The sequence below is a fragment of the Labeo rohita genome, chromosome 11, assembly GCF_022985175.1.
Source record: "Labeo rohita strain BAU-BD-2019 chromosome 11, IGBB_LRoh.1.0, whole genome shotgun sequence".
Lineage (NCBI taxonomy): Eukaryota > Metazoa > Chordata > Actinopteri > Cypriniformes > Cyprinidae > Labeo > Labeo rohita.
Genome location: NC_066879.1, coordinates 24,457,382 through 24,471,022, shown reverse-complemented (window position 1 = coordinate 24,471,022; position 13,641 = coordinate 24,457,382). Strand labels below are relative to the sequence as shown.

General features: G+C 31.7%; 2 protein-coding genes across 4 annotated transcripts; both read left to right on the top strand.

Annotated features, from left to right (window-relative positions):
- Positions 1 to 903: 903 nt before the first annotated feature.
- dynlrb1 (dynein, light chain, roadblock-type 1) lies at positions 904 to 5,964 on the top strand. 3 transcript variants are annotated; one of them, XM_051122030.1, is made up of 8 exons: positions 910 to 938; positions 1,125 to 1,152; positions 1,308 to 1,502; positions 1,693 to 1,749; positions 1,837 to 1,914; positions 2,905 to 2,980; positions 3,103 to 3,270; positions 5,614 to 5,964. In XM_051122030.1, the coding sequence occupies exons 1-8, from the start codon at positions 925 to 927 to the stop codon at positions 5,655 to 5,657; spliced, it is 660 nt and encodes a 219-aa protein (XP_050977987.1). In that variant the 5' UTR covers positions 910 to 924; the 3' UTR covers positions 5,658 to 5,964. The 3 variants fall into 3 exon arrangements, with proteins under 3 accessions (XP_050977986.1, XP_050977987.1, XP_050977988.1); XM_051122029.1 differs by having other exon boundaries at positions 904 to 1,152; XM_051122031.1 differs by lacking the exons at positions 910 to 938; positions 1,125 to 1,152; positions 1,308 to 1,502; positions 1,693 to 1,749; positions 1,837 to 1,914 and adding an exon at positions 2,493 to 2,583.
- A 319-nt stretch (positions 5,965 to 6,283) lies between these two features.
- On the top strand, positions 6,284 to 13,374 carry map1lc3a (microtubule-associated protein 1 light chain 3 alpha). The gene is made up of 4 exons (XM_051122032.1): positions 6,284 to 6,459; positions 7,696 to 7,751; positions 9,786 to 9,892; positions 12,090 to 13,374. The coding sequence occupies exons 1-4, from the start codon at positions 6,420 to 6,422 to the stop codon at positions 12,250 to 12,252; spliced, it is 366 nt and encodes a 121-aa protein (XP_050977989.1). The 5' UTR covers positions 6,284 to 6,419; the 3' UTR covers positions 12,253 to 13,374.
- Positions 13,375 to 13,641: the final 267 nt, after the last annotated feature.

The window sequence follows — 13,641 nt, the reverse complement described above, 5'->3', positions numbered from 1 at the left end:
CCAATATGGCCGACTGATGACGCGTTTTATCTTTAAACATTAGAAAATAATGAAGAATACTGTCTGAAACCTTTAGCTGAAAAAAAGTACTCCTGAACAACCCAGCCTTAAAGAAGTTGCGTATTCTCTATGTGAGTGTTAGCAATACAGCTTCCACAAAACACAACATAGCCTTCTACAAAAGATTGCAGTTCTTGAAATTATGTTACTTGCAGTCCAGCTAGAGCTGCCTAATGGAAAGGTTCATTGCCTCAGCACACAGCTGGTGATTCCTGTTTTTGAATCTGGTGCTACTTGTACTGGAGCAATCTCTACTAATGAGCTGATGATTTTAATCATTTTGCAGACAGGGGGGCAGGGGGGCCTTTGAAAACCCCTGGCATAGAGAAACAAGCAGTAACTGATGAAAGTGAGTGTGCTCACCTATGGCAGGGGTTTTCAAACCTTCCATGGAGTACCTCCAGCTTTGCACATTTTGTATGTTTCTGTATCCACTTTTTTTCGCATAAGAGAGGGTGCGGCCATTCGTTAATTTTATGGGTCTGGCTTCCAGTCTCATTCACGTCCAGCTATTTTTAGCAGTACAAAACAGCTGGTTTTGCTATTGCAAATTTGTGTCTTACCATACTATTTTAATGTATTATCTTAATTATGAGCACACTAGTTTGTCATGCAAACAGTTTTACCATTTACTGCACATTGTTACTCCTCTTGTTATTTCTCTATAGCAACTAATGAACTGAATTCTCACCCATAAGCTTACTTCTGCATTGAAGAAAAAGGTGAATATCTGACACACCCACTTCAGGTCTTGCAGTCATCACTAATGAGCTGATGAGTTGAATCAGGTGTAACAGATGAAGGAGATATACAAAATGTGCAGGGCTGGAGGTACTCCAGGACAGGTTTGAAAACCACTGGTCTATGGCATTAACAGGGTACTTCACATTCAAAGGTCCCCAAATTTTAGTTTTGAATCTGTCCAAACCATTTGTTTACCTCCTTACATACGCAGGCTAATTATTTATAGGCTATTTATGAAGGAATATGTGCTATAAGCTATATGAGACATGGTGATGCATTGTTATGGACATTATTTAATTGTCCATGTGTTTTGATTCCAGAGTCTGCACGTTCAAAACATTTGGAAAGGTAAGTGTTACAATGTACTCCCATTATACTCTTAAAAACATTGCATTTCCCTGCATTAAAGTATTGTTACACATGCAGTTAACTTTTTTTTTTTTTTTTTTTTTTTTAATGGAACATATGTTGCTTAAAATGATTGTTATTGTTTATTTTCAAAGTCACGGAGAACATCTAAAACTCTACAAGAAATTATATCAACAATCAACAAATTTGCTGTACCTGGAATCAGTATAAAGAAGAACAGTGTTCGCAGAGCTGCTGGGTTTTGGAGCAATGTCTGTAAAGATTTGCAAGTGCCAAATACTTTTAATAATCGCAACAAAATACATCAAGCATCTCTGCTTCTTTTGAAGGTAATTTATCAGCCATTTATCATTGCTGACCTGTTTTATTATTATTATTATTATTATTATTATTATTAGTTGTCCGTGCATGTTTTCATAGCATAATGTTTAACTGTTAATGGCAAGTGGTATTACCTGTGCAATTCTTTGCATTTTTGGGAAAATGTAACTACTAATTTGAAAACTTTTATGTACTTAGGATGACACAGATAAAGAAGTAATAAAAGAAGAGACTCCGTGTCCATCTGTCAATCTGGTGATTTATCTTTAAGTTGCATTTTATTGGGTGTACATTGTCTATCATAGACTTTAAGAAATGACCCCACCCTCTCTGTCATTCCAGGATGTGCAGGAGACCAAGGCTGACAGTGATGTCATCTGTAGTTCATTAACAAGTAACTCTGAATCAAACTGTGCCTTTGTAAGTGAAACAGTTGACCATACTTAATCTATTAAATGTAACATATTCAAATCATAATACAATTACAATACTTGAGCATGTTTGGAGCAAGTCATTTATCCAATGCATATTAATTACATTGTGAGAAATATAAAAACTGTTCGTGTTCAAACCTTTCACTTTTCTGTGCCATGCAACAGAATTATTCGGTAAAAGATATCAAAGACAACAGTAAAAATCATCATAAAAATAAATGGTACTGTAGAAAAATTGTTTTTTTGTAATCTGATAAGGTCTATGTTAGCAGTTGCTTCCGTTTGTGAAGAGTCATGCATGTATGCATTTATAGTGCAAGACATCCATTTAGAAAAAAAAGCCCAATGTATGCATTTTTATGTTAAACTCCAAATATATTGTAGAATAAAATATCTAAAAAGGATTTTAATAGAATAAAAAAATGCGCATATATATATATATATATATATATATATATATATATTTATATATATATATATATTTATATTCTTGGTTAATATGACCAAACTAAGCCCACATTTGCGGTGACCTGCTTTCTTCCAGTCCAGCAGATGGCAGTAACGCATAACCGACCATTCACATACTACATAGTTCTAGTTCCGTAGCTTGCAGCGTCAGTCTAGGCAACGACAACAGTGACTTATCTTCATAATGGCAAGTACATTTTAGCTTTTACACCTAATAATACGTGCTTATAATGTAAATGACATGCTTGTTAGCTGGTTATTGTCTCGGTTAACGTTTCTGTGGGCTAATTTTGACTGTAGGGCGTTGGCATTTAGGAGATGGCACTTAGTAACCAGCTACTGCTCGAGTAAATGCAATAAACAAAAGCAAAATACGTGCTTTTTCCCCCTCAGAAAGATTTATTGATTTTACAGAGCGACTATTCCGTTGGATATTAGATGTTAAGCAATGACATCCAGCTTTTTTTCATGTTACTTGTGCCGTTTTAATCTCTTGTTTATGTTGCAGGCTGAGGTGGAAGAGACGATCAAAAGGATTCAGAGTCAGAAAGGAGTACAAGGAATCATCATTGTTAATGCCGAAGGTATCTGAGAAATGCTTAGGTTGCAGACAGTGTGCTTCAGTGGCAGCATGAAATTGATAAAACGAAGAGACTTTGTTATATCTGTATCTTTGTTTGTCTATTTTCATGTTCTCCTTTAACAGGCATCCCCATCAAAAGCACTCTTGACAACTCAAGCACAGTTCAGTATGCCGGTAATGTCCACCAGCTGCTCATGAAAGCTCGGGGAATGGTGAGGGACATCGACCCTCAGAATGATCTCACTTTTCTCAGAGTTCGATCAAAGAAGAATGAGATCATGATTGCCCCAGGTATAGAGATGTACACTCAATTTCTGTTAGGTTAGTGCAGTGGTTCTCAAAAAGCCAGATGATCACCTAAAATATAAATAAATAAATAAATAAATAAATATTTTAAATGCTATTATTATTATTATTATTGCTATTGTTATTAAAGGCCTTATTATTGAACTTTAATATTGTTAAACTTTTAATATTACTATTAAAGTTCACCCAAAAATAAAAAATGTCTGAAAATGTACTCACCTTCAGGCCATGCTAGATGTAAATGAATTTGTTTCTTTCTACAAACAGATTTGGACAATTTGACCAATCACTTGATCCTCTGTAGTAAATGGGTGCTATCAGAATGAGAGTCCACACAGCTGTTTAAAAACATAACTGTCTATTTACACACCTTGTGGTGGGCTATTTACACTAACTCTGCCCAGCAACGCATGATTGGGGTAGTCAACACTACAAATTATTAAAGCTGCAAGCAGCGATGAAAGGCCCCTTGCACCCGCACGCCCTCCAATGAAACTCTAGATCTTTGCAATTTAACGACACAAAGGCCTTTAGATTAGACAGACCAAATTTGGTGTTGATCTGAATAAATCTCTAGGAGGAGATTAATTTAATACGACACCTGGAAATGGCAAAAATGACACACAATTTGCTGAGAAAATTAAAAAGAACTGACTTCCTGTTGGGTTTCGGATTTTGCTCCAAGAGACTTTTTTTGTGTGTATTGGTGTGTTACATGTATGCGAAACGTAGGGGAAGGGGCACTTCATTGAAAGTGTATAGGTGGCGCTATCGAACCATTTTGCCACACCCACTTCTGATACCCATACGTAAATTTTAATGCATTAATTTACTGCGTAAATTTTCACCAGTTCTGATGCGTGTGCAGAGTTTCATGACTTTTCGGGCATGTTTAGGCCCTCAAAAATCTGATTCATTTTGAAGAATAATAAGTCTCTTCTTGCATCTTATTGTCTCAATAAGGTGCCGATTAAAACTTGAATTAAAATTATAATTTACACTCATTATGTTATTATTGCATACTGTTTTATAATGTACTGCAATAGTAGGGTGCAGATAATTGCCACTATTTGCAACAAGTAGTATCCTTGGCAGAAAATCCTGCTTTTTAACAGTGTGAATGGAATCTATAGCTATTTGCACTGTGTTAATGGCATATTGCTAAGAAAAGACTGCTATTTGCACTTAATGTAAATGCCATCCATTGCTGTTTGCACTTAGTGTAATTGGCATCTTATTGCTATTTACATCTAGTGTAATTTAATTGTTGATTTTTGGATTTACACTATATGTAAATAGCATTTACACTTAGTGCAAATAGCTGCTGCCAAAACATAATCCATATTAATCCATAAATCAACAAACGATAATCCACAAGTTAATGTCGCAACTCCATTGATGCAAAAAGCTGGGAATAAATTCACCATTAAGATGATTGTTCATTTCAAACGGCTGCTTCTGCCTGAAACACAAGTCCATAATCTGTTCTTATTGCTCTTTCCAGTGGAAGAAATCTTTTTTTTTTTTTCTTTTAAATGTGAGAAATATGCACTTTACAAGACCCCAACTGATGGACATTGAGTTGTTGATTATTCATGGATTGTGATATTTCTATCAGTTGTTTGAACTCTCATTCTGACGGCACCCATTCACTGCAGAAGATCCATTGGTCAGCAACTGATGTAATGCTAAGTTTCTCTAAATCTCTTCCGATGATTAAACTAATTCGCCTACATCCTGAATGGCTTAAAGGAAACAAATTTTTATTTTTAGGCAAAATACTACTTTAAAAACTAAATTTAAAATTATACCCAAAAAAAAAAAAAAATACTTGTTTGACTTTTGTCTTAAAATTACGTTTATATCTTTAGTTTCCTCTTTTTGTAGGAACATTTTGTTTTTAATATTGAATAATACTTTTTTTTTTTTTTTTTTTTTTTTTTTTTTTTTATATATAAAATATATATATATATATATATATATATATATATATATATATATATATATATATATATATATATATATATATTATATTATATTATATTATATTTTATATTTTTTTTTTTTTTTTTCTCCCCCAAGTGGATCTCATCCATTTGTTCAGAAAGTGTGGTCAATATCTGGTTTATCTGCAGGTTTCATAAACATTGTGTGTATATGTAATGTAAATCTCTCTTCAGAATAGAAACAACTAGGCAGATGTTAGTTGTACATCCCTTATAAATGTATTTTTGCTGGCTGTCTACCCAAAGCCAAATATGCATCTAGTATTTATTATACACTGATTATGATCATAAATTAGTAATATACTTTCTGTTCTCTCCACAGACAAGGACTATTTCCTGATTGTCATTCAAAATCCTACAGAGTAGTCATGAATTCTTCATAGTTGTTGCCATAGTATTTTTTTTTTTTCTTTAATTGCCAAAAGTGTTTCAAATCTTGTTCTAGGAAAGTGAAGTTTATGTAGCTTCCATCTTATTACAAATACTCAGTTTGTACCTCTCTTGCTAATCATTCCAGTAATTTGCTCTTTATTTTATAACTTATTGTTCTTTAATTTTCTCTTTTTGCAAGTCCTCTGTCTATTCATCATCTGTAAGGATCAACATGACACTATGACATACTGTACTTGTATGTGTATGCTACAAAGGACAATAAAACCGTGCATTTCCTTTATTTTTTTTTTTGACTGTATATTTTTATATGAAATGGAAGTTTGCCATAATGTAGAAACATAACATAATTGGATTCATAGATGTGACCGTATACAAACTATTGCAATGTTAAGTGATGTATAATGATCAAAATACTTAAGCTATTATACATTAAAATGAATTAAACCTTAACTAATTAGAGTTACAGACGTGGAATATCATTACATAAACTTAATTTATAAGCTTAAGATAGTTAGCAATTGTGTCGTTCTACCTTTATGTACGTGAGCCCGTATTTAATAAGTGTGCGCTGCCCCTTTAAATCTGGCTATGACATCACGAACTTTAGTACATTGTCTCAGGCTGTTTTGCTTACAGTGAGTCAGGAGCTCGAAAAGGAGCGAAGTCGACCGAGAATTCAGCTTATAATAACATATAACGCCGTTTAGTTCATTTTTACCACATTCAAGTCCAGTTATGCCATCCGACAGACCCTTCAAACAGAGACGGAGCTTTGGTAAGATGAGTTTTATTCGTGCTGTGTCAGCACAAGTGTGTTTGTTTATCAGGTTTGTTTTTGTCCCTAGCCTGCTAGCAGCTAACGGTAGGTGACACTGTTTACACTTTCCAATAAGGCTTTACATGATTATGAAAAGATTTCAGAGATATCTAGAGATCCATTTACGTTTAAAAGACGGGTTTTAACCAAACCGACAAAGGTCAGTTGGTATCCAGTGAGCTAGCTTGGCTCATAGGCCTCCTGTTTTAATAACAACAGATGATTTGGTAGACGACATAGATATATACACATATTTTTATATTAGTGTGCTAAACACGTTTGAACTGCCAGGTATTGGGAAGATTAACATCTATGATATATTATCTGATAATATTATTCTAGTCTGTCTATTGATAGTCTGAAATAAAGCAAGCAGTCATTTTATGAATATAAATTTTGATTAATAAGATGGACAGAAATGGAAAAAAAGAAATGGATGGACATTATACATTAATGAAATGATGCTGTAATTTGGGCTATTTCTCATAGTCCAGGCTGAGGACAGGGTGTGGGGAGGGAGGAGCATAAAACCCTTGCATAATCTTTTTAAACAACAAAACAACAACATATCTGCTGTTTTAAACTGTCTGTAAATGTCCAGGTCAGTATGTTCTGCATATTTATCCAGCCTTTGGGATTATGTAATTGACATGGATGACCTGGACATGGTCATCAGTTAAGATGACACATTAACACTTACTCTGTCCCAATAAACAAGCTGGCTTGACATTTTGATTTAGAATTTGCACCAATCATTATGCTCTCAGAACAAAAAGACTCTTTATTTGACTCTTATCAGATATAATTAGGTTACTCTGGATAAAATAAGATTACTAATCCCTTGTGAAATAAATTGTGATCATAGCAGCAATACTATATATGACACAAACGCTAGATGTTAAAATCTTTGGGAAGAATGATTTTCATATTTATACTGAATATCTTACATATTATATATGGTAAAAGTAGAGTATGTCAAACAAACATCAGCAATAATCATCCCTTACTAGTTTCTTATGCATCAGGAATTTGTTGCCTGTTTCAGTGATGCTAATACACTGACTGAGTAGTGTTTTGAGGAATGAGGGATGACTACATTTATGTAGCTTACAGCTACATATACATCCCAGTATAGTGTTATAATAGTCTATGGTCATTTAAAGTACTAAATCATTGTTTTTCCTTGTTTTTCAGCTGATCGTTGCAAGGAAGTGCAGCAGATACGAGAGCAGCATCCTAATAAAATTCCGGTGAGAATCTCTTTCCTCTTATGGATGTGTCATGAATCAATTAAGACTGAGTGAGGAAGAGCCTTATTGCTTTCAAGATATTACATGTCAACTTGAGATTTCTTTTAATGTGCTAAGATCCTTCTAAGGAAGCCATAAGATCATTTAAAATAGTTGAAAAATAGGCTAAAACAACTAAAAATCAATATATTTTTTATTTTGCATCCTTTGAAGAACCAGGGATCAGTGAGATTCTATTTATTCATATTTTTGTTTCATATTTTCCTTTTTCATGTTAATTTTAGTATTTTTTTTTCTGTTCTGTTCTGTTGTGTTTTTGTCATGGTAACAGTTTACACAAAGGTTTTATTTGTTAGCTATATTTAATGTATTAACTAACAATGAAGTAATACATTTGTTTCATTGGTAACAGTTTATAATAAGGTTTCATTAGTTATTGTTAGTTAATGTATTAACTAACATGAATAAACAATGAACAATACATTTATTACAGTATATATTAATCTTTGTAAATAATGTTAGTTAACTAATATTAACAATTGGAACCTTATTGTAAAGTGTTATTGTTTTTATTAACCTTTTTTAACATTATTATTTTGATTTTAGTACATCAAGTTAAACTAAACTAAAATGAGAAATGTTGCATTAGCCATTAGTTGAAATAAAAGTTATTTTATTTTATTTTATATTTTGTTTTATTTTATTTTATTATTTCAGGTAACATTTTATTTTGATGGCAAATTTATTTGTAATTATTATTATTATTATTTTGTTTTCAGTTTAGTTAACGATAATAACCCTGATTTTCTAGACCTGGAAAAGTCATGTAAATTAATAAAATCTTAAATCTCCATGGGCATGTTTGTATGAATATTCAAGTTTTTTTTTATTCCACTAGCTGAAATAAAGAGTTTTTATTTTATTTTATTTTATTTTATTATTTTATTTCAGTTTATTTTATTTCAGTTAACATTAATTCTGTTTTAATAATGAATTTTTTATTTATTTATTTTATTTTTTGGTTAACGATAATAACCCTGATTTTCTAGATCTGGAAATGTCATGTAATTTAATAAAATCTTAAAGCTTCATGGGTGTTTTTATATGAATATTCAAGTATTTTCTTTCCACTAGCTGAAATAAAGAGTTTTTATTTTATTTTATTTTATTATTTTATTTCAATTTATTTTATTTCAGTTAACATTAATTTTGTTTTGATAATGAATTTATTTATTTTTTATTTATTTATTTTTTTGGTTAACGATACTAACCCTGATTTTCTAGACCTGGAAAAGTCATGTAAATTAATAAAATCTTTAAAGCTCCATGGTCATTTTTATATAAATATTCAAGTATTTTCTTTCCACTCACTGAAATAAAGAGTTTTTATTTTATTTTATTTTATTTCAGTTAACATTCATTTTATTTTGATGATAAATTTATTTATTTTTTTATTTATTTATTTTATTTTGTGGTTAACGATAATGACCCTGATTTTCTAGATCTGGAAATGTCATGTAATTTAATAAAATCTTAAAGCTTCATGGGCATTTTCATATGAATATTCAAGTATTTTCTTTCCACTAACTGAAATAAAGAGTTTTTATTTTATTTTATTTTATTTTATTTTATTTTATTATTTTATTTCAGTTTATTTTATTTCATTTAACATTCATTTTATTTTGATGATAAATTTATTTATTTATTTTTTTAATTTATTTATTTTATTTTTTGGTTAACGATAATAACCCTGATTTTCTAGACCTGGAAAAGTCATGTAAATAATAAAATCTTAAAACTCCATGGGCAGTTTTATATAAATATAAATTTTTTTTAGTCATGCTCAGTTCCAAAGTTTTTTTTTTTTTTCGTCAGAAATTAAGAATTAAAAAAAAAAAATCCATAAACTAAATTCTTATTTTTATGGACAGCTGGGTGCCATGGAGTGAAAATGGTCAGAAAGCACTGCTCTAGACCTGTTTCAAGACAAAGTCAAAAGACTATATCAGTTTGTCTTAATATTTTTTCTTCCAGGTGATTATTGAGAGGTATAAGGGAGAAAAGCAACTTCCCGTCTTGGACAAGACCAAGTTCCTCGTCCCTGACCATGTTAACATGAGTGAGCTGGTAAAGATAATAAGGTAAACATAACATCTCTAAATCCATGTCTGGGCCTTCAGCATTTCTTCTTTTACTTGTTGATTTTTTAAAACCAGGTTGTTGAGTGTACATTCCTGTGTGACTTTGGTTTCATATCATTGAGATACACAGAGTGCTTTTTTTTTGTGCATGTAGTCGCGTGTTTCAACCTCATCCGGTTTGTTTACTCGTCTGGTGGGGGTTTGAAGCAGGGTGGGGGAGGAGAACGCACTGGTGTGCCAATTTTAAGTGTTTGCTGACCCCGTCATCCACAGGGGACTTCTACGAATGCTTTTAAACAGTTTGAACTGTTTGCACAACAGCCACATTCTCTGTAGTGTGTTATTTTCTTACTTCCTTACCCGTTATGGTGTAGTATTTTTAAAACAAAACTCTAGCGAGTTAAACTTTCCTCTTAAGAGAAGCTTGTAGGTCAGTGTTGCCTTCCAGGTACTTTAACACAGACTCAGTCAGATGATCAGACTAAGAACATTTTGTTGGATCCATGCTGCCTGTCATTCTTCATAATCCTTGGCTACGAGTCACGACTGCTTGGTTATTTATAGTTCATTATGATTTATAGTGATTATGAGAATTTAAAGGTGAAGTGTGTAATTTCTATTAACTAATTAAATAAAAATGTGGAAATTAATTCTAAAAATATTTAAGGTTGAATACAAGATAAACTCAATTAACACTTTGAAATAAAAATGGACTCATCTGTTGTTTTCTTTTAACAAAAATAAAAATAAAAAAGGGAAATTGATGGTTACGGTGAGAAATTTAAAGTTAATGAGGCCAGAAATTATGACCTTTAGATAGATAGATAGACAAATAGACAGATATACACTGCTGTTCAAAAGTTTGGGATCAGTAAGATTTTTAATGTATTTTATTTTTTTTAAGAAGTCTTTTATGCTTATCAGAGTTCCATTTATTTGATCAAAAATACAGAAAAAAAGGTAATATTTTGAAATATTATTGCAATTTAAAATAACAGTTTTCTATTTTAATGTACTTTCAAATATTATTTATTTCTGTGATGCAAAGCTAGATTTTCATCAGCCAATTCTCCAGTCTTCAATGTCACTTGATCCTTCAGAAATCTTTCTAAAATTCTAATTAATTATTAATGTTGGAAACAGTTGTGCTGCTTGATATATTTTGGAACCTGTGATACTTTTTTTCAGGATTCTTTGATTAATAAAAAAGTTAAACAGCATTTATTATATAATTATTTGTTATAAATATAAATCTTTTTTAACCATTAAAGTCTTTACTATCAGTTTTTATCAATTTCGCACATCCTTGCTGAATATTAAGTATTAATTTCTTTCAAAGAAAGAAAGAAAGAAAAACTTTACTGACCCCAAACTTTGACCAGTAGTATATATTGTTACAAAAGATTTTTATTTGAAATAAATACTGTTCCTTTTAATGAATTATTCATCAAACAATCCTGAAAAAAGTATCACAGGTTCAAAAAAAACTGTTTACAACTAATAATAAATCAGCATATTAGAATGATTTCTGAAGGATCATGTGATAATGAAGACTGGAGTAATGATGCTGAAAATTCAGCTTTGCATCACAGGAATAAATTAGATTTTAAAGTATATTAAAACAGAAAACCACTATTTTAAATTGCATAAATATTTAATAATATTTTAGTTTTTTCTGTATTTTTAATCAAATAAACTCAGTCTTAAAAAAACAATCTTACCAAGATTTTTTCCCACATAAAAATTTTTTGATATATAAATATAAATATATATATATATATGTTTTTTTTTTAAATTTACTTCCATTGTAAGTATCTCACTGTAAACCACATTTTTTCTTTTTTTAAATGTTTTAGAGTTTCCATACTAATGAAATTGCTAAATTAGATGTAACTACACATATTTTACATATTTTTTCTTCACACCAAAAAATCATATTATAGGCGTATTGTTTGCATCTTGTGGCTATATTATTCAAACACTGAGTATTTTAACATTTACTGATTGTAAGCATCTCACTGTAAACCAGATTCGGAATGAGGGACAAGTGGAAATTGACTTTTGTGGTAATCAATATTATGCCACAAATGCTGTCGATAGAGCTGACCTTCCCCTGAACCCTGAACATCCCTTTAAACTTGCCTCGAACGAGTATGTTTTTATTATTATAATCAGTTATCATGTCTTTCTTTTCCAGACGCAGACTGCAGCTCAACCCCACCCAGGCCTTTTTCCTTCTTGTCAATCAGCACAGCATGGTCAGCGTGTCCACCCCCATTTCTGAGATCTACGAACAAGAGAGAGATGAAGATGGCTTCCTCTACATGGTTTACGCCTCCCAGGAGACCTTTGGTTGCTAAGCAGGCCTCTCGACCTTTGAGGGAGGGACAGACGTCAACAGGAAGCAGGTTCACCCAAATGTACCCGTTTCTCTCGCTCCACCCTCCCTGCTCCTCCCATACCGGTATGAAACAAAAATAAAACCGTTGATTTTCTCCACGTGACACTACAGTGCAAACCACAGCACATCTGTAAACACTATTCAGACCCTTCGTCCCATTTTAAACGTAGTTGTTTTTTTTTTATTACACTGTTAATACTTTGTATTTGGCCCTAGTTGTTTTTTCCCTTACATTTTATTACTTTAAAGTCCGTTATGTTGAATAAGTAACACATGTTGCTGTAAATAGACGAGTGTTTTTTCTTCATTTTAGGATTAATTTTAGAATTTAATTGTTTTTTCTGTCCGTTTCCTTGTAGTAATTTGCTGTTACCAGACCTTAGGTGCTGGTGTAAGATTATAAAATCTTACTTCAGAATTAAGTGCTTATTAATCAGAATGCAGCATAATTCCTGTCAGACTCATTCTGTGGTTCCCAAAACAAAACTGTTCTCCAAAGGTGCAATTATAAAAATTAATTGAACTATCTTTGGTTTCTGAAGCTATTATGAGCCTGTGTTTATTTCTGGGCTCCTGTGTAAAAATAACTCATCATTCACTCATTGTAGAATAATAAAGAAACTGCCTGATGGTAACTGTACTCAAAAGCCACATTGATCTGTACTGTACACATGTGAGCCAGAAGAACATCTGAGATCTTTTGGCACACAGTATTCTGCAGTCAGCCTCACGTAATCGTCAGTAGATGCGAATAAATTGCTTTTTTTGCACAGAAGACAAAACTATTAGCACATAATTATATACTTTTTTTTTTCTGTCACCATACGAGCTGTATGCCTTCTGTTAAATCTCAGATGAAGGGATTGTGATGCACTACTTTGCATGTTTTTTCTCAACCTTTTTTTTTTTTATATTGATTTATGCTATAGATTTGTTAATTATTTCAGATTAATTTAAAGCAAAAAAACCTGAAAGACTTTTTAGATGTTTTGAAACCAAAAGAAAAAAACTGAAATATGTATGTCCATGTATGTTTGAAATGTTTGAAAACGTGTGTGTATAAATCATTGTATGAAATGATTACGACGTGTTATGTTTTTAATTTCTACATACAAGCACTGATGATAAAAAGCTTGGGAGACAGACACTGAGACAGTACGTTTTTTTCTAACACTATGTATTTTTTCATGCAAATCATGGATAAAAATCATCCTTAAAGAGGAACAAAACTGCCCGAAAGTGCTAGAATTAGAGTTACAATTAAAACTGAAACAATGAAAGATGCATAAATTCAGTTCTTGACTGTCCAGTCTGTTTGAAATATTCAGAGAGCTTTATTTTAATTTTA